Here is a 26,961-nt window from a genome sequence, read left to right on the forward strand (position 1 = left end):
TCTCCAACTATTGACAGCAGATCCCTCAATGAGAGAAAGAGTGAGAGAGAGAAGGAGTTGCACTCGCGATATCTTTACTGCTCTATTCATTTAATCTAAGAAATTAAATGTTTAGATTATTACTGTGCTTCTTGCGATCTCTTCTCTTACTCATTCACTTGCCTTGCCATGATTTCCTGGTATTTTAACCCGGTTTTGGGGATCCCGGAGCCGGTATAAATTTGTGGAACACTCACAGAGCTTTCGGGAGAGATCATAAGATTGGATGAGACAGGTGCAGGAGCGCACATGCGTCTTCGGTCCTGTCAGGTGTGGACCGAAGACAGACAGACAGACAGACAGACAGACAGACAGATAGATAGATAGATAGATAGATAGATAGAAAAGTAATCTAAAGTGTGACTACTAGGGCTGCACGATATTGGAAAAAATTGACATTGCGATATTTTTTTCCTCTGCGATATATATTGTGATATTATATATATATATATATATATATTTACTTAAAACTAGGGCTGTGACGGTCACCATGACAACCGCGTCACCCCAGTGGTCATTGCCACCTCGGTTGTCCATTGCCACCGGCCGTAGTACGTGACGTCACGCACTTTAAAACACAAATTACTGTTATGTTGCCAAGTATTACATATCTGTTAGATTATAACATTAGGCGCGATTCAGCAAGTTCAAGTTCAACCATGAATCTTGTTAGAAAACGAACTCTTACATCTGGGAACATTTTGGATTCGTGCCGAACTAGAAAGGTGAACGAATCAATTTGGATTAAGCTTTTTGTATGGGGGTTTTAAGTAAAGTGTGTTTTAATATTCACTGCTGAGAGTCCAAACACTGAGGAGCAAATCCATCGATACGCAGATCCACGGGTCCCGAACCATGCAAGCTAGTGGCGATTGACGGCGAGGGAAAAAAGCCATGTAGGCTTAATCAACTCCTGTCTTCTAAACGCAGAAGCCCAGCTCAGCCAGGCATGGCAGAGGCATTTGCAAAAATGGCCAGATACAAAAGAGAAAGTGATAAATGGAAGACATTGACGAGAAATTGAGCATAGGCTATTTGGTAACTACTTAAGAACGCGCCGCTCCGCAGAGTAGAGAAACCTGCGTTGCGAGAAATGCGGGCGGCGGAACAGAAGCAGAAGCCCTCCCTCGCATGGTTGTGAAAAAGTAGCCTGTCTGTGCATTTTTCGCTACAAGCACACCGTCTGACAGTGTATTGCTGGAAACATTATAACCCCATTCTTCACTTAAACCGGACAAAGTCAACATGTTAGTTTTTCTGGCAAATAATTAAAAATATGACTACAAAAGGTGGAGAGAAACTACGCTGTTTTTTAAACATCTGACTTATATTGTTACTAGGTTAATATTTTCTTTTTACGTATAATTATTAATATTTATATTATTATTACACTGATTAGTAAAGTGCCATTTAGAATTTTTGTTAAGTTCTTAAAAATGTAACGTTTAATTGTTGTTATTATTATACAGTTTCAAGCAGTTAAAGTAATGTAATATTTAACTACAATATTTATAAACAGTTTAGTGTTGTTTTATTAACGAAAGTTCAAAAATAAACATGTAGCCTACGTTTATACGGATGTTTTATTTATTAATATTAAATTCGGTTATTCCTTAATTTTTACATAAAAGGTAGGTTAACTTAAGTAGGCTACATTATTTGTTGATGTACGAGATCGAGGAACATTTGCCAGTAAATAATGTTCGCACCACTTAAAAAACAAAACAAATGAATAACTTGCGAAAAGGATGCAATAAAAAAATGCAAGCGCTTAATCATTCTTCACAATCGGATTCGTACGTGCAATAAGCCGAGGCTATATTGCGCCGACAAGAACAAGCCCTAAAACTAAGTCTAGAGAGAGAATTAATACTAGTTAATATTAATGATTATAAACACGAACTGCGTTGTATGATAAACGCATCACAATGATGTCGTGATCTTTGCTGAAGAACTGATATGTTATCGCCGTCTCCCCAGCCAGGTTTTCATCTGCTTTTTTCCCCTTTTTCTGGATACAAAGTATCAGCGCCAGACCAGTGGTTTAAATTATATTTTACTCTCCTGATTTCTTTTCTTTTCATTAAAAAATAAATAAATGTTTAAAGTTTTGTATTGCATAGCCTATATATTTTTAAAGATTATCATTCAGCCTACCTGCAGCGCATGAGGTTGTGTGCTGGGCAAATCCCCTTTACTCATGCTACCCATGTCATTTATGACACTGTAAACTTGACTTGGCAGTCTGATCATCTTTAAACTCAAAAGGTGTTTTTAACTTGAGACTGCATGCTTCTGCAAAATGTGATGTTTCTTATTACAACTGTTAGCGGTGTCAAAATGAAAGCAAACATTAAAAAGGGTTTTGTTTTATCAATTGTATAGTTTAGTTTTAATAATAGCTAATGTATATAATAAATTATAATATCGATTATTGTGTAGACTACAATGTTCAACAAAACAATTTTATTAGGTTACTCTAATAGACCAAATCCCTAACTGAAAAACGAATGTGAAAATGACAGGCAGTTGCGTCTTTGCTAAAATTAACGACAAATTTCTTTTGCTTTTTTCCCCTTTAGAGATCAAAAGAGCTGTATTTAAATAATTATTTCACTAAAACATGAATTGAATGCCCAGTTCTTTCCCGTGTGAGTTTAGTGCGCCTCCGCCGCGTCTGCGTTTTTAAGGTTACAGGTGCACCCTGACCTGACGCGGGGACCAGATCTCTGTATTGCTTTAATTTCTCAATTTTCATAACTGCATTGCATTTTCATATGGTAAAATATCAAAATGTTCTGAAAGTAGTAGGAATGACGGGAGTGTTAGTAAATAACAGAAAGAACTTTCACTTTTGAGTGAACTTCTGTCACGTGTTATTTTAGAATAATAAAATAAACAAAAATAGTAATGCAGAAAAGTATTTTTCGCTCTGCCAAGCCTTCTCTGTTGCTGTATAGAGAAGCAGCCTGCTCAGTCTCCTTACCCCGGCCCCACCCCGCCCACCGACTCCGGAACGTCTGTCTCACTCACTCACTCACTCACTCACTCACTCACTCACTCATGCGGGCATGCAGTGCGGTCTCATGAGGAAACGCAGCTTTTTGATATAATGTTTTTCTTGTTCCCAAATACAAATAATTTATCAAGTATTGTTTGAAATAAGTATTCGTAAAAACACGCTATTCCTGCTTTTCCGAATACCGTATTCCGGTTCGGCTCCACCCATAATATATATATAATTTTTTTTTTTTTTTTTTTTTGCATCGCACCCTCCTGCGATGTGACTATCGCGGATGCGCACATCGCGATTTCGATGCTGAAACGATATATCGTGCAGCCCTAGTGACTACAGCTTCAGAGCTTGATTAGCTGGCTCAGGTGTGTTTGATTAGTGTTGGAGCTAAACTCTCCAGGACACTGTCCCTCCAGGACCGAGTTTGGACACCTTTGGTGTATGTGTTTTTTCCTCCAAATAAGTTTTTGAACTTTTTGTTTTCCAGTTAGTGAAATAGCATAATCTGGGTCTTTAAAAGGTGCCTAAAACACATTGTATCACACTAGCCTCCTTTCTAATGAATTGCAGACTCTCTGTAATGCAAACTGAAGTGTTCAGCTGAGCTCCACAGCAGAGGTCACAGGAAAGACATGTGACTGCTGGAGTCAACAGATCTCTGGTAATGATGCACCGAGCCAGTGCTTGAGCATGGCCTCACTAAGGTTCTCTTCTCTCTGTTTTCCTCTGTTTCCCTTCAGGTGTGGCCCAAACTGTGCTGTTGCTGTGAGGGAGAATTGCTCTCCTGTTTTTTCTCTCTCCTGATGCCCCCTTCTGCACTGTAAATTCATGATCACATGACTTTGGATATGGACGCAGTCCTGTCCGACTTTGTCCGTTCTACTGGAGCTGAACCCGGACTGGCCAGAGACCTGCTGGAGGGTGAGCCAAAACCGTCCCGTTTCCCATTACCCTCTTTGAACCTTATATATTTTTCTTCTACTCGAAAGAAGCATCAGCGTTTTAGGAATGATGAATTAGGGTTACATAGACAAAACTGGTCACACTTTATTTTAAAGTACATTTCCCATTATTAATGAGATTATTAATAATGTTGCTATTTATATTTATGATGATAGTAGGTTTAGGCCTGTCCTGAAATCGATTTTTTTTTGTTTTACAATATATTGCACCAAAATATATTGCAATAAAAATGTTGTTGTCATTTTAAGACCATTATATGGCACTTATTATATAATGCTAGAATGACAATAACTAATGTAGTAGCATCAAAATGCAAAACTCTTCCAAAGAACGCATATTTTATTCTTAATAATATTATTCTTATGATAATATTATTTAATTATAGTAATTTTAACAATTTATTAATTAGCCATTGGAGTCAGAATGTGATATTTATTTGTTTATATCCTAAAGGTAAAAAGTAACAGAGCCTGCGTTATCTGCTAGCAGATCTATTTTCAGTTGTCAAACCTTACATGGCAACATACTATAGTAATTTATAGTAAATACTATAGTGTTTTTTAAACAATACTTACACTGACACCTACAATAGAGACGATGCACAATCAGCTAAAATGTTGCCAGAATTGTTTTTTATGTATGTGTAATCGGTTGAGCCGTGATATGTACGAATCTCAACCCATGATTCAGAACACTCGTGACCCACAAATTAATACATTTTGTTTAACTTGTCAATTAATCCTAAATTTGTAACGAGACAGAGAGGGATCGCCTCTCGCGTCATTCAAATCACATGTATGAAAGCATTTAGGCTTTCCTGTAAATTATAACTATGGCGGAAGAAGTTGTGGTTGGTTATTCGGGATGCGGTGGGTTTCTTAGGTTATTAAAGGTGTTTTCTGTCACTACTTGTTTAGCCTGCATTAATGCATTCAGTGTAAGCTGCATGATTAATCATTATAAGATCAGGATCTCAACACCCACGCAACATAAATTATAAATGATGGTGATTTTCATATGTTAATTAATCCTCACTGCATACAAATCTAAAATCAAGAACGAGATTCAACCTTTAGTCTATTGAGTTGGGTATGAATTACAAACTGTCAAATAACAGAAGTTCTGGGCAAACAGTTTATAGTTTAGATATGTTTTTGGTAAAGATTAAAATCACCGTCTTATGCATTTAACGACACTTCAAAAAAAATTTATGTAGGCACCAATTACATTATTTAGCCATTAAAAAAATAAGCCACTTAATAATTCTTAAAAAATGATACATCTAGCAATAAAACATGAAGTTTATGAGTGAATACCTCAAGCATTTATTGAAAATGGGGCTAAATTAAATATGGGTTGTACAAATGATAATTTAGCGTAATTTAACATTTAGCGTCATTAGTAACAGCAGTAGTAACAGTGAATTTTTCACAGCACAGAATATTTTACATTTTATATTTATTCAGCTGATTATTTATTCATTTTATTTTGAATAAAATTACAGGTTTTAAGTTCTGTTTGTTAAAACTAAAAGTTTCTTGCAGTACTGTTTTTGTAATAAATGGATAGCAAATTACATTTGTCTCCTCCCCTATTTGGCTGATCCAAGAACAGTCAGATCCTGGACTAAAAAACCATATTGTGATCCGAACCGTGATATTTGTGTTCTGTTTAAGGCTGTAACGATACACGATATAAAATCGAAATCGCGACACTCAGATCTACGATCCTGTGTCGCGGTGTGATAAGGGAGAATCGCGACACACCCCGTGACTACCTTTCCAATAACGTCACGCGTGCCTGCAAAAGTTGAGCTAATTAACACTTTTTTTCGTTCGACATTACAAGCACTGCTCCGTTTAAGCCCTCGCAATATTTAGCCGGGAGAGCTCGCATGAAGCTGTGTGTGCTGAATGTGTCAAGAATATCAAAAACAAAACCAACTTAACCCCGCTTGACAACCGACAACGCCAGAAACATTGCCAATGCTGTCAAAGCGGCCGGATTTTCAGCGCATATACGATGCTTTGCTCACACTGTTAATGTGGCTGCGCAGAGAGGGATGGGCGTTCACCAGATGTCAGGTAACTGCGCAAACTTTTCTGAAACTGTGCTGTGCGATTTCTGTTTGAACCTTTGGGAGTGCTGACTGACAGGTACAAGATGCATGAGGTCAGAAAACACGACGAAGCTTTCAGTTAAAATAAACACAGTTTCTATAGTTATACTTTATTTAGAGATAAAGGTATATGGCTCTGCATATAATCACTCTATCTTGCTGGAGTTTATTGCCGTTTCGCTTTACTTCAGGACGCATTAATGCCGCTCTGAAGGTCTAATCGCTGTTTTAAGTTATCCAGAGCTGTATGAATATACCAATCTTGAATATCACAATAGTATTAAATATTACAATTGTAACAACACAGACAGCAACACTTTTGCACAATCGATACCCAGCTGATTCAGTCGTTTCATAAGAGGACCGCACCTCTTCTTTTTTTCTTGTCAATATAAAGGTAGTGCGGTGCGCCTCGTTATCGGCCACTTGTTTAACTGCAAGGCATACTTAATTTGCGGGACGATAACGTATAACCCGTGCCTACAGACACATTTGCCAAAGAAGCAAAATGGAAGAAGAATATTGCTGTTTGATACAGACCTGTTGATCCTAAACCAGCGCTTATGTTGACCTGGATCTGTGTAATAAACGCAACAAATAGGCTTTACTTTTTATTTTACAGCTTAAAGCATGTACGCAGATTAATGCAATATCATATTTAAACAAACTGTTTACAAAAAGTCTACAAATGCGCGCGTGTTGTTGTCTTTTCATCACGCAGCGCGCGCACTTGAACCGCGAGGGAGAGAGAGGAAACCATAGGCTATATCAGGACATATTCTTTAAAATAATTATTTCTATTAAAATGTAAAAGGTTTTGTGATTTATAATAATAACAGCGGGGCATTAAATAAATGCATATTTTCCGTGGAGCGGGCAATTTGAGGAAGTCTGCGATTTTTATTTGACGGAAGAAAAAAAACATATGATTGGAAAAAAAAAGCCTATGCCGGTTATTAAAAAGAATCAGTCAGTATTTTCGTTTTGTAATGTAAATTAATTATTTAAGTGAAAATAATTTAGGGCAGTCCTATTTATTTTATTCATTTTATTTAGATTATTCTGCTCTTCTGTGCTAAACACTGCAGGTGCGTGAAGATGCTCTGTTGTTCTGTTCCGCTATTAATATATAAAAATAAATCAGTATTTTAAAATGCAATATTCAATGTCTCAGACACAAAATAGACACGTCAATTTGTTTAATATAAAATTAATAGTAATCTGACCAGTTAACGAGCGGCGGTTGTCGGTTAGCAAAATTAACGAAATGAGCATCCTTAGTAGCTATTTAATTTACTTTTTCTATGTAAGAGAACTTGATTGAAAAATAATTTTCAACATGCTTGAACCATCTACACAATGGAGTTTAGTTCTGTTTGGTTTTTCAACAGTATTTTGTTACAAAGAAAACAGAAGTGATATATTTAGGCTATTTATTTTATATATGGCTATTTATATTGTTAATAATTTGCATAGTTAATATTGTTCTTTGATGTTTAGTTTATAAAGATTTTTCAAATGTTATTTAATTAAAAACAGTTTTAAAATCGTGGGTTTGGTGTATCGTTACAGCCCTAGTTCTGTTACACCACTAATGGTCAATTTATATACTGCATCACCAAAAATAATTGAGGTCATGTCCATGTGTTGTGCTATAAGTGGATATATTGATTATTGTGACAGGCCTAAGTAAGTTTAGGTATTGGGTAGGATTATGGATGTACAATAAGATCATACAGGATATGTACTTTATAAGAATTCAAACACACAATATCTGAAATATAGGCACTTAATAAGCTACTAGTTTTAGCATCAATTCTCACTATTAACTAATATTTATGGGTGGCGCAGTTGGTAGCCATCACAGCAAGATGGTCGGTGATTCAAGCCTCTGCTGTGTCAGTTGCCATTTCTGTGTGGAGTTTGCATGTTCAGGGCTCGACAATAAGGACTGCCCGATGGCCCGGGGCCAGCGTGCGAGGCACTCAGGCCAGTGTACAGAATGTTACTGGCCCGATCGGGCCAGTGCTGCCTTTTTGCCTGCCAGATCGAGCCAGAGCTACGTGCTGCGACTGTCTGTCAATTGTGTGCAAATACAATCTTACGGTGCTTTCACACATAGACGTTTGTTTCGGAATCTGTCTCGTTTCCCCCGTTAGCGCGTTTTTTTGGGCATATATCCAGCAGTTGCGCTCAGCGCTCGCATCCGTGCCCGCATCCGCGCCAAATCAATCAGGCCAAGATCGCCTGAATGAGAAGGTCTCTGCCCTATTGAGCGGATCGATTGTAGTGACAAAACAATGCAACCAACTAACGACCCAGGCAATGTCACAGTGTATTATGATCGTGTAATAGCCATATTTACGGCTATATGACGAGAGAATGATGAGCAGGGCGAGATGTTATTCTTACCGGTAAATGCGAAAGTGAAAGCATGCTGAAATATTACCGAGAGCTGTTTATCCAGCCTGAAATCATATCTTTTAGGAAAATTGACCGAAGTTATTATCTGATAATTTTTTTTCCATGTTTTAATCGTATAATATGTTGAGTTAGGCCATTTGTTTTGTTCATTTCTGCACTGACAGCTCGAAGGAAAATCAACATTGATCTGCTTCGCGATCTGATGCAGTCTCGGTTCATCTTCTATGTCTCTATAATTTAAGCCTAAAATACAGAATTATAGTCAACGTTTCTTTAATAGATTGATTAATTTAATAGATAGATATCTACAAAACCTGACAATTGAAATGAGGCTCTGTATGAGAAAGTCTGACCTCGATTTGTATTTGGTGACTGTCTGTGGGTTGTTAAAATTAAAGTGCACATTTTCACTTATAAAATATTCTATACACAACTTGTCAAAAGTTTGGGGTCAGTATGATTAAATATGTTAAAATAAGCTTCTTCTGCTCACCAAGGCTGCAATTATTTAATCATAAATACAAATTGTGAAATGTTGCACTATAAAATAACAGTTCAAAAGTAGTTTATCATATAATTTATTCATTTATTCCAGTGATTTTAAAGATTAAATTTCAGCTTCATTACTCCAGTCACATGATCCTTCAGAAATCAATAATATTAATTATTATTATATTTATTAATGGTAATAGTAATAAAATCAATAATGCCTGGAGTAATGATTTCATTTGAAACTACATACAATAACAAAGCAGTTATTTAAAATTTTGATAAATATTTAACAATTAAACCTTTTTTACATTTATAAATATAGCCTTGATGAACTGAATAATTTTCCCTAAAAAACAGTTTAAAAATGACTGTAAATATATATACAGTTATTAGCCCCCTTCTGTTGTTTTTTTTTTTCTTTTTAAAATTTTTCCTAAATGATGTTTAACAGAGCAAAGAAATGTTGATAGTTTGTCTGATAATATTTTTTCCTCTGAACAAAATCTTATTTGTTTTATTTTGGCTAGAATAAAAGTAGTTTTTTTTATTAACCATTTTAAGGTCAAATTTATTAGCCTCTTAAGCTAATTGTTTTTCAGACTGTTTCCAAAACAAACCACCATTATACAATAACTAGCCTAATTACCATAACCTGCCTAGTTAACCTATTAACCTAGTTAAGCCTTTGAATGTCACTTTAAGCTGTATAAAAGTGTCTTGAAGAATATGTAGTCAAATATTATTTACTGTCATCATGACAAAGACAAAATAAATCAGTTATTAGAGATTAGTTATTAAAACTATTATGATTAGAAATGTGCTGAGAAAGTCTGTTCTCTGTTAAATAGAAATTGGGGAAAAAATAAACAGAGGTGCTAATAATTTAGGGGGACTAATAATTCTGAAATCAACTGTGTTTGTGTGTGTGCGTGCGTGCGTGCGTGCGTGCGTGCGTGCGTGCGTGCGTGCGTGCGTGCGTGCGTGCGTGCGTGCGTGCGTGCGTGCGTGCGGTCAAATAGTTATTAACTTTTCTTTTTTTGGTGGGGCCAGTGGAAAATTTTGGCAGGGCAAGTAAAAATCAGAACCACTGGCCCGATCGGGCCAGTAGAAAAAATCCTAAGCGTTGAACCCTGATGTTCTCCCGTGTTTGTGTGGGTTTCTTCTGGGTGCTAGGTTTCCTCCACAAGTCCAAACACGTGCTATAGGTGAATTGGGTATTCTAAATTGTCCGTAGTGTATGTGTGTGGATTGAGAGTGTATAGGTGTTTTCTAGTGATAGCTGGAAGGGCATCAGCTGCGTAAAACATATGCTGGAATAGTTGGCGGTTCATTCCACTGTGGTGACCCCTGATTAATAAATGACTTAATAAATGAAATGTGAACAAGTGGTAATGAAACGTATTATATATATATATATATATATATATATATATATATATATATATATATATATATATATATATATATATATATATATATATATATATATATATATATATATATATATATATATATATATATATATATATACACAAATTACAAAAGTAGTCACAATGTACAAAATTCAATTTAACTTTTTTTTCTATATCGCTGATCTTTGTTTAAGTCATGTTCAGTATTGTATCTACCCTGGATTAGGTTTTCATGATTGACTGCAAGGAGCGCTAAAAAGCAAAACAAAATACTGTGGCTTTAGCTTCCATATGAATTTGTACAGTAAGGTTAAGCCTTGACAATTTCAGTACATGTTGCCTAGCAACAGTGAAGATAAGAAAATGCTTTAAAATATATATAGTTCTGCAGTATGCTTGCTTGAAAGTTGATGCAGAGTAGTATTGACAGAAACACCTGTAGCAGAATGTGCCATCGAGCGCTGCAGCAGCACAGGTTAATATTTAAACTCCTAAGCAGAGGTGCAGTGGAACTATGAACTCTTAGGATATTTTCACACTTTTAGGTCATTTGCATTTTTCTGGAACTGATTAAGAGTGTAACAATGTTGCAATTCTTTTGTTCTATTTGCTTTTGCAAGGCAATATTTCAGACCAAAAATTGGTACATGGGGAAAAATGTATTGCAGCAAGTATCAAAAGTGCACTGAATACTGTAGGTTTGTGTTTGAAATGAGACTAATAATAAACTATGGGGGCTCTTTTTTTGTTTTACTTTCAAACCAAACATGATTTCAGAAGGAAAAGTCTGTATAGTGTCCTTCAAGAAGTTGTAATGATTAATAAGTATCAGTAGGAGTCAGATATGCCTTCACTTTCTCTGGACGTGCTCAAAAGTAGCTGAGCTCCAAATGTTTAGACCTGTTTTTAGCATTGTCCACTTTGGAGGGTATTGACAAAAATGCTTCTTAATAGCAGCTGTGGAAAATGCCTCACTTTCTTAGACGCTTTATGAATATTAAGGGTTTGTATGGGCTCTGTAAGTCAATGAAATTGCTTGAATTTTAATTGAGTGTTAAAAATACAAAATGCATGGGCTTATGACTGAACAATGCATGTGATTTGAAATGATATACATTTAAGATGAAAGATGACACAATTAGGATGGGATTGAAAGAGATACGATAACAGAGTATGATAATAAATAGTATCTGATAAATTGTGATTAGGTTTGTAAAGTGATGTGCAAAAGTCTTAGAAAAGTGACCTGAAAACTATGGGCAAGTGAACAAAGTGTTTTAAAAGCGTTGTGTGGTCATACCAAATGTTGATTTGATTTAGATAATATAAGTTTATTGATAAGTAAACTGTATTTATGCATTATTTTCTAAAGCATCCTCATTTTACAGCATTTTTACACAAGTGCCTAAAACTGAACAGCACTGTAGCTTTGTAGGAAGGTTTTTTGAAGCATCTTTAAGATGTTGTTTTCTGGATTTAGTTTGTGGCTGATGATCGGATCAGATCTCTGTATGGAGTTGTTGGCAGACAATATTCTCACTGTAGAATTAAAATTAATGACAAAAATAATGTTTCGGAATGTAAATCAATATTTTAACCCAAATTTTGATACCGTCAAACCTCCTCCCTAATTTACCCTGGTATTACCGTGTATAATATAAAAATATGAAGTAAGGCTCAGACAGCGTCATCAACCATTCAGAAACTGAATACCGTATATGTGACCTTAGGTTCGCGGTCACCTGTTTGTCTTGTTCGTATTAGAGATCTGCGCAGGACGCTCTCTGTCATTCACACGCACACACACAGAAAGAGAGAGAGAGAGACGCACAGCGCCACGCTTTCTCTCTCTCTGTCTCTCTCTCCGTCTCTCTCTCTCTCTCATTCACACACACACACACACACACACACACACACACACGTGTGCTCTGGAGCGATATTGTTAGACTGCGCGCCTGCTCCCTTTCAAATTACACCAGTTACCGACCGCTCCCGCGCTTTATTTGGAAATTCATTCCTGCACCGCAAAAAAAATCTGGTCGGCTCCCGCAGTACAGCAGTAGGAATACAGACCACTAGTTCGTATTTAGGTCTCCCTTCTCGTTCCGTCAAAACCTAAAATACTTCCAAACTGCAGGTCACTTGGTGCGCGACTCGCCACCTCACCTCCCCTCTCTCTCTTTTGTCTCTCTCTCTCTCTCCTCCACACTGTCCCATGATGACAATCACGCATACGCATTTATAGGCTTTATAGCATTTCAAAAAAAGTTTGAAAATGCATCTAGAAAGTGCTTAAATTTGATCGTAATAACACTAAATATGGCTCTCCTTTCTCAGGAAAGAATTGGGACCTCTCAGCTGCACTGAGTGACTTTGAGCAGCTGAGACAAGTGCATGCTGGGAGCCTCTCATGCAGCTTTGTTGAGGAGAGTGAGTACCCCTCCATTGAGAAGGAGATGGCACGGACGGGACGGCCCCTCTTACATCGACAAGATGAGGCTGTTCAAGGTAAGACTGTAAAATATTGTTTCGGCATTGATATTGCTGTGTGCACATCTGTAATAGTCACGTCCAAGGATGTGCAATGTTGAGTTGGAATACTTGATCAGACACACAATTTAGAATACATGAGGTTTGTCAAGTCATTGCACTTTGAGTTTAGCCTTAATAGAGTAAAAGTTTTTCATTATATTTTTTCGCAATAACAATTTGATTTTATACATTGAACACCATGTCATTTTATAGTCAGTTTTTTGTTGTTGATGATGTTTCTGTACCTGAACACTGTTATGCTGTGTTCACACCAAATGCGGTTGAAACGTTATAATTGACATGTTAAGTTAATGCAAAGACGCAAATAGACATCGTGCAGCTCAATTCGTTCAAATGATATAGCGGGAGTTAAACTTCTGCAGACATTCGCGCCGTGTTAACCAATCATGAGCTTGCTCTTGTAGACTATGAAGTAGTGCCTGTTGTTGGTGTCCCGAAGGGAAATCCTCTCGGCAACACCGGACAACAGTTCATTAAACTGGGCTCGGCTCAGTCTGAAGCACCGCTGAAAGCTCCATCATCCAGGTACAATTTCTGGAGGAGTTTATGAACCCACAGAGCTGGGTGCACCTCTGAAAGGATCTAGTGGACTCAGACAAGGCACCGAATGAATCTACATTGTTTTTCAGCCTTCCTAAAGCACAGCTAGTATTTCAACAAAATCCAAGTTAGCCATTCAGCATCGAAGCTAGAGTCACCGGGCAGACAGCCCTGCCCATGATGCAAATCTGCATCTATTGTGAAGCGAATTTGATGCGCGAATGAAACAATTAAACTCAATACTCATGTGTCTATTTATAATCAAAAAGTGTGATTTATTCGCAAGTACTGCATCTGGTGTGAACTCAGCATTAGAATTCATAAAAAAACTGTAAAGCACTTTTTACTTGACTTTTATCTTTACTCTGTTGAATTTACATATGTTTGTTATTTATAACATTTTATTTAGACCAGTTAATTAAATTAACAGATCCTTTCTAAATAGAACTATTCAAAGACCCCCTAGTTTTTAGATTTTTGTGATGGTATTTCCCAGAAGTTTGTGGGAAATAGATGCGTATGTATGTATGTATGTATGTATGTATGTATGTATGTATGTATGTATGTATGTATGTATGTATGTATGTATGTATGTATGTATGTATGTATGTATGTATGTATGTATGTATGTATGTATGTATGTATGTATGTATGTATGTATTCACCACATTAGGTAGCCTACTATTATAGGTGTGCAGCCTGAAACAGTGACACAAATTATAAAAATAAAGCTTCTTTATTTTGGTCTCTTGTCAAGACAAGATCTAAAACGGTCGAAATTTAAACCAAAGGGATAACTCTTGTTTTTATCCATGATCTTACTTTCTCTCAGATCTCTCTCACCGGAGAATCTGTGAGTGTACCTCACTCAGGGCATGCATTAGGGCTTCACATCCTACCCTAATACACCTAAAACATGGATTGCCGTAAAACTCATCAATGGCAGGGAAGTGTTTTTTCTCGTTAACTGCAGGAAAAGAGTTTATCAATAAAAATATTTATCAATATCACACACACCATAATACCAGCTATAGGTGCAAAGTACAAATAATGTCTTTCAATTCGGTCACGTCCAGCGGCCATCATCCTTAAACCAAATTTCCAGCTTCTTGCTGGAAAATTTTCGTTTGCACTCTGAAGCGCAATTCAAGCCAATTCACATCACAGGAGGTCTAATTCAGTCTCTGCATTGACTTCACATGTAAATCAATCACGCTTCATCCGCGTCTGCTTACTACAAAACAGTTCTGCCCACTTGCATGAAATGTAATGATTGTGAGGGCACAGGTGAGACTTCATTTTTTTGAGAGACACTTAAACACATTATGTGTGCTGCGTATGCAATGTCTAAGTCACGTATAACAATAAATTGCAAACTGAAATAAATATTTACATTTTTTTATATTTGATTCAATGGTTTGGAACTGGATGTTTTTTGAGATTATTTATGTTTTTGTGATTATTTTACATTTAATTAAGAATTTTGCAAGGTTGCAAAATTTTTTGACTTTTTGTTGATTTTGAGTTGGATTTAGCAATTGCGGAATTACAAAATACTTCGTAAGCATTTGTCTTCTGGTGAAATTGTATTGTCGCAATGTGCGATTTTTTTTTTTCCAATATCATGTAAGGTATGAACTAGGGCTGCACGATATTGAAGAAATCTGACATTTCTGTATTTTGTTTTGCTGCGATATGAATATAATTTTTATCAGACCATTTAAACAGTTCTATTTGGGAAGATTTCAATCATTTAGATTAAAGATTAGACTGCAGTGTATCTGCATAAAATATAATAAATTACAAATAAAAGTTAAACTGTGCTTTACGGTTTTCTGTGGAATCAGTATTCAAATATAAAGATTTATCCGTGAACTGAAAATTAATCTTGCAATGTTCCTATTGCGGATACACACATTGCGATATTGATGCTCAAACAATATATTGTTTAGCTCTAGTATGAACGGCACTGAAACACCTCTCTGCTTGACCTCAATTGTCAATCCTTGTTTTTCATAATTTCTGTTAATAATTTACTCTCATCATGACACTATTGCATATGATGTCACCTTAAAAGCCTTGCCCACACTCACCTGACTTTCAAATTGAAAGGAGTGGAGTAATGATAAGAGAAGTTGACTAGATAATAAGTCACCAGTGTCTAGTTCTACTCAGTAATCTGAACATGTATCATGGCAGCAGCCACAGAGAAGAGACTGTCGAGAGGAATCTCTCACGCCAGCTCCACCATCGTCTCCTTGGCCCGCTCGCACGTGTCCAGTACAGGAGGAACCAACGAGCAGCTTCTGGATACCCCGCTCTGCACATTCCAGTTGCCGGACCTCACCGTTTACAGAGACGACTTCCGCGGCTTCATCGAGAGAGATCTCATTGAGCAGTCTATGATGGTGGCTCTGGAGCAAGCTGGTTAGTCATTGCATTTCAACGGTCTCCGCTCTGACAGATAAACCAAATATTTTGATATTCTGAGTTTTATAGCTGGATTTTTCCAACATAGCGTTTCTGTTAGCTGCCTACATTAGCATACTGACTGAAATAGTACCTTATAAGTGACTGATTTCAAACGCCCTACATGGAGCAACGTGCCAAATACTTCTTTATGTGACCTACGCAGGAGTTTGTCATAGTCTAGAACTGTATACAGTTCACACACATAATGAGTAAAAGTCTTTTTTTTATGAGACACTAATAATATTTATTTCTTTATTTGTGTTTTTAGCTTTGGCTGTTGAATTCATCATTAATAAAGAGTTTGATTTTGTTGCGGTAACGCTAGACATCTGTTCTAAGATTTTTATTTCTTTCCTCCTAATAGGTCGGTTGAACTGGTGGACTCGTTTGGGGACAGGCTGTCAAAGTTTATTACCTCTAGCCACAAGTGGTGATGGGAATTGCCTGTTACACGCAGCCTCTCTGGGTAAGTGAACAAAAGCTTCTGATCTGCAAGTAATCAGCACAGAACAGATTAGATTTGTGTTTTATGTGCTTCCATTCCTGCTTCCTAAGAGTTTGTTGGTGTTCCATTTTTAAATCAAAGCTTACAGGCTAAAGATGATTTATTATTCCTGTGGACTAATTGGGTTCCCACACTTCTTGAAAGTACTTGAATTTCAGACATGGTATTAAGGCCTGGAATATACCTACAAACAAACATAGATTCTTAAAAGTGTTTCAATTAAATTAGAAAATCATTTTGTTTATGGTGTTATATAAAAAAGAGGTCACACTTTACAATAAGGTTCATTAGTTAATGTTAACTAATACATTTACTAACATGAACAAACAATGAACAATACATCTACTACTGTATTTGTTCATGTTAGTTAATGAAAATACGGTAGTTTATTGTAGTTCATGTTAACTCATGGTGCATTAACTAATGTTAACAAATGTAACCCCGCCGATCCTACGCCACCCAACCAGCTCCGAGCTGGTATCGAACCAGCGACCTTCCGCATAGGAGTCGGGTGCTCTACCAAGGAGGTTAAAGACCATGGCCTCTAGCGACTGTCGCTAGAGCACCTTTAGAGGTCAGAGGAGTGAGGGTTTTACCTGAGCAGCACTTACAAGCTGGCCTCCGTTACACTCACCCCCCTAAACCTCACTCCCATCCGGGTCACGGCACAAATGTAACCCCGCCGGTCCTACACCACCCAACCCGCTCAGAGCTGGTTTTGAACCGGCGACCTTCCGTATGGGAGTCGGGTGCTCTACCAAGGAGGCTAAAGACCATGGCCTCTAGTGTCTGTCGCTAGAGCACCTTTAGAGGTCAGAGGAGTGACTAGCACTTACTAGCTGGCCTTTGTTACACAAGCATGGACTTGGATGTTAATAATGCATTAGTAAATGTTCAATTATGATTAATAAAGGCTGTACATGTGTTGTTCATGTTAGTAAATGCATTATCTAATGAACCTTATTGTGAAGTGTTTCCAAAAAAGAACAATGACGTATAATGCACATTTTATTCATATTTCAGAAACTGCATTAAATTATTACCAGTATTGAACTCAACTAAATGACATCTTCAAAACATACTCTGACATTTTAATCTAAATTTAAGTGAAATGTACTTTTGTAGCGCTACATATGCTGGCAGTGTGAATTACAACTCAATTACTTGTTTTGAAATTACTGGTGCTTTAAAAAGTCCTTGAATCTGGTGTTTATGAAATAGAGGGAATCCTGACTAATATGTTGTCACAAACAGATTCTCTGTCAGTCGAGTTCTGTTCATAATTTTCTAGTGTAGATGCTATCTATTTCCTAAACAACAGCAAAAGGAATGCATGATCATCTAGAAACCACTACCAGATGTTATGTCAGATTTAATCTTAAGATTCAGGAATTATATTGAAAATATTGAACACTATAATGCAGGAATGTGGGGCTTCCATGATCGAGACCTGATGCTGCGGAAGTCTCTCTATGCACTGATGGATCATGGGCAGGAAAGGGAGGCTTTAAAGCGAAGGTGGAGATGGCAGCAAACCATGCAGAACAAAGAGGTTGGATCAGTTTATCTGTTAATTCATTATTTTGTACAAAACCCATGGCAGTAGATAATAGTATTATTTGGTATTGTGCTTCCATAAAATATACGCTACTGCAGGATATTTGAAAAAAAAATTTTAACAAGGACACATTAAGTAAATGTAAGGCGACAAAATAATGTTTAATACTACTACAAAAGGTTTATGCTTTAAATAAATGTTCTTTTCATTCATTGAAGAATCCTGAAAACACAAAAATACTGCATGAAAGTATTAAGTAAAACAAATGATGTCAGCATTGTATCATATGTAAAAAGAACTGTTTCTTGAGCATCAAATTAGCAAAGTAAAATGATTAAAATATAACATTTTTAAAGGTATTAAAGAAGCACATAACATTTTAATGACCCCAATTATGAATATAAATGTCATTTTCAGCCTAATTAAATTTTTTATTTTTTTATTTTTTTGCAGTCGGGACTGGTTTACACAGAGGAAGAGTGGCAGAAAGAGTGGAACGAGTTGTTAAAACTGGCATCTAGCGAACCAAGGATACACTACAGCACCAATGGCAGCAGCGGGTGTGTGTTTCTTTTTTATTTATTTTTTCCTCTTAATGTGAAGATGTAAACAGAGGTTCTCTGGAGTGTCCTGCTCAAGCTGTGAATGTGTGTTGCGTCCCGCAGTGCCGAATCGCAGGAGGAGCCGGTGTATGAGAGCCTGGAGGAGTTTCATGTGTTCGTTCTTGCTCACGTGCTCCGCAGGCCCATAGTCGTGGTTGCTGACACCATGCTACGGGACTCTGGAGGAGAAGGTAAATGATGGCTGAATATTTATATTTTGAGCTACTTCGTACATGACTTTAAGATTCTTTTAACAATGAAAACAATATATACTTCCTAATGCATATTTCCTTACCGTTGTTAACAGTAAGGCCATGAGCTCTTAAAGTCTTACGGTGCTTTCACACCTGTGAATCGATTCATTTGTTCCAAAACAGGGATTAAAATTGTTACACTGCTCTTTGTTCTTGGTGCGGTTCACTTTCACACAGCAAAGTTTCGAAACAGCCCAAAATAGCTAAAACAAGTCACGTGTGAATAAACTCTCCTCACATTGGTCAAAGTTTCATGGTTTATTTTGCTGACTCCCGCTCAGCTGTCAGGGGAGGTGGTGGTTTTTTGGTGTTTGACAGGGTGCGCGCGACGTGTCTGAAGAGCGAGGAGGGATATATATATTTATTTTTTCTTTTTCTTTTCTCTCAACGCCGTGGTTTTGGTAGGGTAGGGGTAATGTAATGCTTTAAACTGTGAATGCAAAAACTCAATAAATAAATATTTTTAAAAATAAAGATAAAGATAAAAAATACACATATTGTCACATGGTTTTTAAAATGCTGTAATAAATGTGAACGTGCATTTTTTTCACGTAGTTTGGAAACATTGTCATGACTAATTACCTGAAAGTTTTGGAAAATTTGTGGAAAAGTCCTGTAATTTTAGTTGTAAAAATGTGTATGAACCCTGCATATAATATATCTACTAAAAGACAAAATATAACTTTACAAAGTATTGTAAATAAATCATATGAACATTTTCATTTTAGTCAATAACATTACTGAAATTAATTTAAAGGTGTAATAAATATAAATGTACACACATTTATACAAGTAAATAAATAGACTCGATGATGGGTCAAAAATCTGCTGAAATCTGCATATTCATGAGCGTGCGGGCCTGCTAATTAGTAGTTTGAAGTCATAGTCTTCATTACTGTTTATTAACAACATGAATTGTGACTTAATGTAAAGTATTACCAAAAAGTTGTACATTTAACATGTTAAACTCTATATCGTTGTATTACCCCATAAAATATAACATATATGTGGAGGAATACGTTATTATGACAATATAAAAATGTCTGAGAAACGAAACTGAACAATACAAGTTGACTGTTCAGTGTTCACATGAAATACTACATTTGACATATATATTGTCTTTTGGCACTGTGGCTCAATGGTTAGCACTGTCGCCTCACTTTAAGAAGACCACTGGTTTTAGTCCCGGCTGGGCAGTTGGCATTTCTGTGTGGAGTTTGTATGTTCTCCCTGTGTTGGTGTGGGTGTCCAGTTTTCCCCCACAGTCCAAACATCTGTGCTATAGGTGAATTGAATCAGCTAAATTGGCCGTAGTGTATGAGTGTGTAAATGTGAGAGTATATGGGTGTTTCCCAGTACTGGATTGCAGCTAGAAGAGTATCCGCTATGTAAAACATATGCTGGAATAGTTGGCAGTTCTTTCGGCTTAGTCCCTTATTTATCAGGGGTCGTCACAGCGGAAGGAAAATATTTTCTTTCATGCTGCATAAACAAATCCATGTCTTAGTGTTTTTCTTTGTGTCTGTTGTTTAGCTTTTGCACCAATTCCTTTCGGAGGGATTTATCTGCCTTTGGAAGTACCAGCCAACAAGTGTCACCGCTCCCCTTTGGTTTTGGCATATGACCAGGCCCATTTCTCTGCCCTGGTCTCAATGGAGCAGAAGGACAGTTCCAAAGAACAAGGTGAGGGGTGCTTTATAGGTAACAAATCTGCTTGCGTTTTTATGGTGCATGCAGTGTGCTGTTTTTGCCTGATAAACCAGTTTTGTAAAACAAGACAAAACAAAAAAAACTGCAATTTACGATTGCCAGAAAGAATTTATGATGATGCATTTAAGACTAAATTTGCAGCTTAGTTTAATACTGCATTGTGTGTGTGTGTATAAGCCAAATAAACTGCAAAGTAGCCTCTTTCAGATTGCACTGACCGTTTGTAACCTTTTGTTTGCTAAAAACCTCCACAGTGGTGATCCCTCTGACAGATTCAGATCATAAGATGCTGCCTTTGCACTTTGCTGTGGATCCTGGGGCAGACTGGGAATGGGGCAAAGATGACAATGACAATGTGATGCTAGCAAGGTAAACATTTCATTTGTTTTATTGTTCACTACCTGACACTACACTAGTCTTGTCGCCTATCCAAGTTTTAGGAAAAGCAAATAATAACTTGACTTTTAGTTGATTATTTGGTATTAGAGATGGCTAATATGAAAGGGAAAGGCCTCTAGATTACACTTATTTTACCAAAATAAAATATGATCATGCCTTGATTATTAATGATTTAATCAGGACAGTAAGATCTGACTTTGCTTAATCAAAAGTCTTGTCACTTAACAAAAATAATGTCCAGTATAGAATATAAAATCATGGAGCAGTGGAAACGGAATGAATATTGTTTATGACTCCCATGAGCCTGGAGGACTGCATCCATACATCTCTGCAAGACTCAAATAACTTATTAATAGTCATCTGTAATGGCAAAGAAAGTGTTCTTGCAGGACTCCCAGAGTTCATCAAGATTCTTTGGTTTCATCTTCAATGTCTCCTCCTTCATCTTACCTCAGACATGCTCAATAATGTTCATGTCTGGTGACTGGGCTGGCCAATCCTGGAGCACCTTGACCTCCTTTGCTTTCAGAAATTTTGATGTGGAGGGTGAAACATGAGAAGCAGCGCTATTCTGCTGAAGAATTTTCCTTCTCCTGTGGTTTGTAATGTAAAGGGCAGCACAGATGTCTTGATACCTCAGGCTGTTGATGTTGCCATCCACTGCATATCTCTCGCACGCCTCATACTGAATGTAACCCCAAACCATAGTTTTTCCTTCACCAAACTTGACTGATTTCTTAGAGAATATTGGGTCCATGCCCCTTTCAATAGGTCCTCTGCTGTATTTGTGATGATTGTAATGCAGTTCAACATGATTCATCAGAAAAACCTTCTGCCACTTTTCAAATGATCAACTAGAAGTCAAGTTATCATTTCTTGCTCTTACAACTTGAATTGACGACAAGACTTTTGTCAGGTAGTGTAATTTCAAAATGGGGAAACACTTTACAATAAGGTTGTATTAGTTAATATTAGTTAATGCTTTTATTAACAGGAACAAACAATGAACAATGCATTTATTACAGTATTTGTTCTTGTTGGTTAATGTTAATTAATATAAATACAGTTGTTGATTGTTAGTTCATGTTAACTCACGGTGCATTAACTAATGTTAAAAAGCATGACTTTGGATGTTTATAATGCTTTATTAAAAGTTGATCTTTGATTAATAAATTAGTTATTAGTTCATTATTAGTTCATGTTAGCAAATTCTTTATAATAAGGTTTCATTGGTAATGTGTGACCCAAAATGGTTTGTAGCATGAGTTTGCCTTCTGAAGTATGCCTAACAATATGGTTCAAGAGATCTGTAATGTTTTAGTTGCACAAACATCAACATTTCACAGATTTTTTGTGTTGTTGTTTTTGTGCTTGTCGCTTTCTGTGCTCCAGTGACTGTTGCGCCTTTCTTCTCTCCTTGTTTAATTAACTGATCAATTGGAAATTAATTAGTTTGAAAGCCTCTGCTCATGCATAAAATAGACAGCATTAGTGAGATACTATCAGATGTCAACAGACAACAGTTTAAACTTGCATTTTTTGAATAAGCTAGAATATGTACACTCACCGGCCACTTTATTAGGTACACCTTACTAGTACCTGGTTGGTCCCCCGTTTGCCTTACGATCTGCTTTAATCCTTCATGGCATAAATTCAACAAGGTACTGGAGATTTTGGTCCTTATTGACATGATGGCATCACATAGTTGCTGCTGATTTGTCGGCTGCACATCCATGATGCGAATCTCACGTTCCACCTCATTTCAAAGTTGCTCTATTGGATTGAGTTCTGGTGACTGTGGAGGCCATTTAGGTACAGTGAACTCATTGTCATGCTTTAAGAAACCAGTCTGAGATAATTCACGCTTTATGACATGGCGCGTTATTCTGCTGGAAGTAGCCCTCAAAAGATGGGTACACTGTGGTCATAAAGCGATGGACATGGTCAGCAACAATACTCCGGTAGGCTGTGGCGTTGGCACGATGCTCAATTGGTACTAATGGGCCCAAAGTGTGCCAAGAGAATATCCTCCACACCATTACACCACCACCACCAGCCTGAACCATTGATAGAAGGCAGGATGAATTCATACTTTTATGTTCTTGATGCTAAATTCTGACCCTACCATCCGTATGTCGCAGCAGAAATCGAGACTCATCAGACCAGGCAACTTTTTTCCAAACTTCCAATCTTCTATTGTCCAATTTTGGTGACCTGAGTGAATTGTAGTCGAATTAGCTGACAGGAGTGGCACCCGGTGTGGTCTTCTGCTGCTGTAGCCCATCCACCTTAAGGTTGAATGTGTTGTACATTCAGAGATGCTTTTCTGCATACCTCATTTGTATCGGGTGGTTATTTGAGTTACTGTTGAATTTCTATCAGCTGGAACCAGTCTGGCCATTCTCCTCTGACTTCTGGCATCAATAAGGCATTTGAGCCCACAGAACTGCCGCTCACTAGATATTTTCTCTTTTTCAAACCATTATCTGTAAACACTAGAGATTATTGTGCGTGAAAATCCTAGTAGATCAGCAGTTTCTTAAATACTCAGACCAGCCCGTCTGCCACCAACAACCATGCCACGTTCAAAGTCACTTAAATCACCTTTTTTCCCCATTCTGATGCTCTGTTTGAACTGCAGCAGATCGTCTTGACCATGTCTACATGCCTAAATGCATTGAGTTCTATTGAGTTTCTGCCATATGATTGGCTGATTAGAAATTTGTATTAACAAGCATTTACTCCATTGTTTCACCCTTCAGTTGTTACCGACTTATTTGAGTTTCTTTCCTCTGTTGATTCAAAGGAAGATATTTTAAAGAATGGTAAAAACCTGACTTCCATAGAAGGAAAAACAAATACTATGGAAGTCAGTGGTCACAGGTTTTTTATTGTGTTCATCAGAAGAAAAAAACTTAAACAGATTTGAAGCAAGTGAGCAAATGATAACAGAATTTTCAGTTTGGGGTGAACCATCCCTTTAAGTGTGAAGTGAAATGTCCTGGAGGGTTTTAAAGCACAAATTGGTAGCTTTCATTTTTACTGTAGCACATGCGCTAGAATGTTTTGCTATTTTTTGCACGGTAATATAAACTTGGGATGAGATGAAATTATTTCCTCTGGTATTTAGTAGACGTCAAAGATGCCATCCATAGATTTTCACTTGTTTTAAACCAAGAACATTCCTGTAATTGCTGTGTTGTGCTTGTAGATGTGCTCAGAAAAAAAATGTTTTCAAAGTATTCTGATTATTTTGACCATGAAGCGCCAAATGACTCAGCTCTGACTTATTTAGAGCAGAGTTAAGTAATGTCTGAGCATAATGACGGCATTAGCCCTGTGGAGCCTGCTGGGACTGTGCCCTGTTGGCCAACACTCAAGATTAGCAACTTTCGTTCTTTAATGCAGATTATCCTAAATGCTTGCTATGAATGGAACACAGAAAAGCTCTTACAGTTGAGGGTTGTAGTTCCCTCTCATTCAGTTTTCACATTTGTTATCCTGTTGTAGATTTGACCTAAATATCTCATCTCAAATCTTGTCTTTTGCCAATGTTATGTACTTTTCATAAATGTTCCTGAATTCTTTGCTGTTGTGAGTCATTTTAGGTTCTGCATTTGCAGTGAGTTGAATTGCTCTGATCTGCCTGTTGTTTGGTTTCAGTGTAACCTTATCTCTGGAGGCCAAGCTCCATCTGCTGCATTGCTACATGACTGTCACCTGGCTTCCTCTGCCCTGTGAGGTACAGGTGAGCTTCTTGCTTTGTTTGACATGCTAACAAGAATTGAACTGGTTTATTGTGAAATGTCAACGTGAAATCTTTTGTAAACAATTTACTCTGACAGTTTAAAAAGTACACTGCGTGCCCTATGGATACTATAAATATATAGTGCATCCGGAAAGTATTCATAGCGCTTCACTTTTTCCACATTTTTTTATATTGTTGCTTATTCTGAAATGGATTAAATTCATTTTTTTCCCTCAACATTCTACAAACAATACCTATTATGACAATGTGAAAAAAGGTTTTTTAAAATTGTTGGTCAAAATATCAATGGAGTGGCTTTACAGCAACTCTCTGAATGTCTGAGTGGCCCAGCCAGAGCCCAGATCTAAATCCCATTGAACATCTCTGGAGAGATCTGAAAATGGCTGTGCGCCGTCGCTTCCCATTCAACCTGATAGAGCTTGAGAGGTACTGCAAAGAGAAATGGGCAAAAATTCCCAAAGACAGGTGTGCCAAGCTTGTGGCCTCATATTCAAAAAGACTTGATGCTGTACTTGCTGCCAAAGGTGCATCAACAAAGTATTGAGCAAAGGCTGTGAATACTTATGCACATGTGATTTTTCATGTTTTTTATTTTTAATAAGTTTGTTATAATTAAAAAAAATAAGAATTTTTATAACTTGTGCATTGTACATGAGTACTCTCAGATATTGGTGTATATGTATTTTTTTTTATTATACTATGAAACTATTGTACTATATTGTACCAATATTATAACTTACTATTATTATGATCCTGAACTAGAATTATTCACTTTTAAATGATTTGTTTTAAATAGTAATTAAATATCAAAATGCAAATGATATTATTTCAGAAAAAAGTTTTGCAAGACATGTTGTACAAGTGAATTGAGTAGACTAAATTGTCCATAGTGTATGTGTGTGAATGAGTGAGTATGGATGTTTCCCTGTGATGGGTTGCGGCTGGAAGGGCATCCGCTGCATAAAACGTGCTGGATAAGTTGGCGGTTCATTCCGCTGTGGCTAACCCAGATTATTAAACAGACTAAGCCGAGAAAAAAAAAAAATATGAGTATGCGTCAAATCTTTTTAAAATTAATTTATTTAATTTATGTTTTAGAACAATCATCTTGTCTCCTTGAAAAATGATACAAATTTATCTCAATCTTAAGTCATTTTTATATTGTATTATCGCAGTATCATCTATAACGGGCATGACCAAACTCGAGCATTGTCCCAAATGGCACACTATGCACTTATGCACTATGTACTTATCAGAGCTGTGCATTGTCCCAAATGGCACACTATGCACTTATGCACTATGTACTTATCAGAGCTGTGCACAGGGGGGTGGCCCGGTGGCTAGAGCCACTGCCCCTCTGCCCTGATTGGCTGAGGTGCCCCTTCCCGCTCTTCACTATGCGATTGTGTTGAGCACCTGCCCCTGTAAAGGTCTGTGCACGGGCCTGGTACTTATGCACTTACACACTCAACAGTATTTTATTTGAATGTAGTGTCGTCACAAATGGAACTCTAATGTTTTTTTTGTTTTTTTTACTAACCAGAAATTCAAACTGTTTTCCTGATGATGTTTTTACGGTCGCCAAATTGAAAAAAGTGAAATGAATGATCACTCTCATAGGGGAATTTTGATTTCACAATCCAAAATAAATAATGAAATCCTATATAAGAGCCTGAAAGCTCTGCCCCTTCCACTACTTGAGCAAAGTTGCGGTTGTTGAGTGCGTGAAGTGTCCAACATTCCACACATTTTACTGGTTGAATAAGTCCATCATCCGGGTATTTAAAGTGCACTTGTTCTTTTTAGAGTTTTCAGTGTTCATCTGTGAATGAACGTCGCCTCGTGGTTCCATCCCAAAGAGGGAAGAAATCACTTTCGTGAACGCTCACGCTCAATCTGCCCAGTTGGTGGAATGAACTCCCTAACTGCATCAGAACAGCAGAGTCACTCGCTATTTTCAAGAAACGACTAAAAACTCAACTATTTAGTCTCCACTTCACTTCCTAATCTGCAATTGCCTCTCTGAATATCACACTAACTGTACCCAAAAAAAAAAAAAAAATTACTAATATTACCAATACTTCCCTTCTTAGACTTTACAGACCTAAAACTTGCCTATAGCACTTATTCATTG

General features: G+C 37.1%; 2 protein-coding genes across 7 annotated transcripts in view; both read left to right on the forward strand.

The window, feature by feature from the left end:
- The window catches only part of LOC147840416 (uncharacterized), a 976,031-nt gene that overhangs the window by 66,356 nt on the left and 882,714 nt on the right, over positions 1-26,961 (forward strand). The window lies entirely within an intron of this gene.
- otud7b (OTU deubiquitinase 7B) overlaps positions 1-26,961 on the forward strand; it is a 58,459-nt gene that overhangs the window by 28,957 nt on the left and 2,541 nt on the right. For 2 of the 6 annotated variants that reach the window (XM_087286269.1, XM_087286271.1), the window contains exons 2-11: positions 3,796-3,976; positions 12,803-12,973; positions 15,758-15,985; positions 16,395-16,496; positions 17,960-18,087; positions 18,547-18,653; positions 18,759-18,886; positions 20,483-20,632; positions 20,914-21,028; positions 24,722-24,806. In XM_087286269.1, the coding sequence (XP_087142395.1) occupies positions 3,892-3,976; positions 12,803-12,973; positions 15,758-15,985; positions 16,395-16,496; positions 17,960-18,087; positions 18,547-18,653; positions 18,759-18,886; positions 20,483-20,632; positions 20,914-21,028; positions 24,722-24,806 (1,299 nt within the window). In that variant the 5' untranslated portion in view covers positions 3,796-3,891. 6 annotated transcript variants of the gene reach the window in all.

Source organism: Danio rerio, chromosome 16, assembly GCF_052040795.2.
Source record: "Danio rerio strain M-AB ecotype USA chromosome 16, GRCz13ab, whole genome shotgun sequence".
In the NCBI taxonomy this organism is placed as follows: domain Eukaryota; kingdom Metazoa; phylum Chordata; class Actinopteri; order Cypriniformes; family Danionidae; genus Danio; species Danio rerio.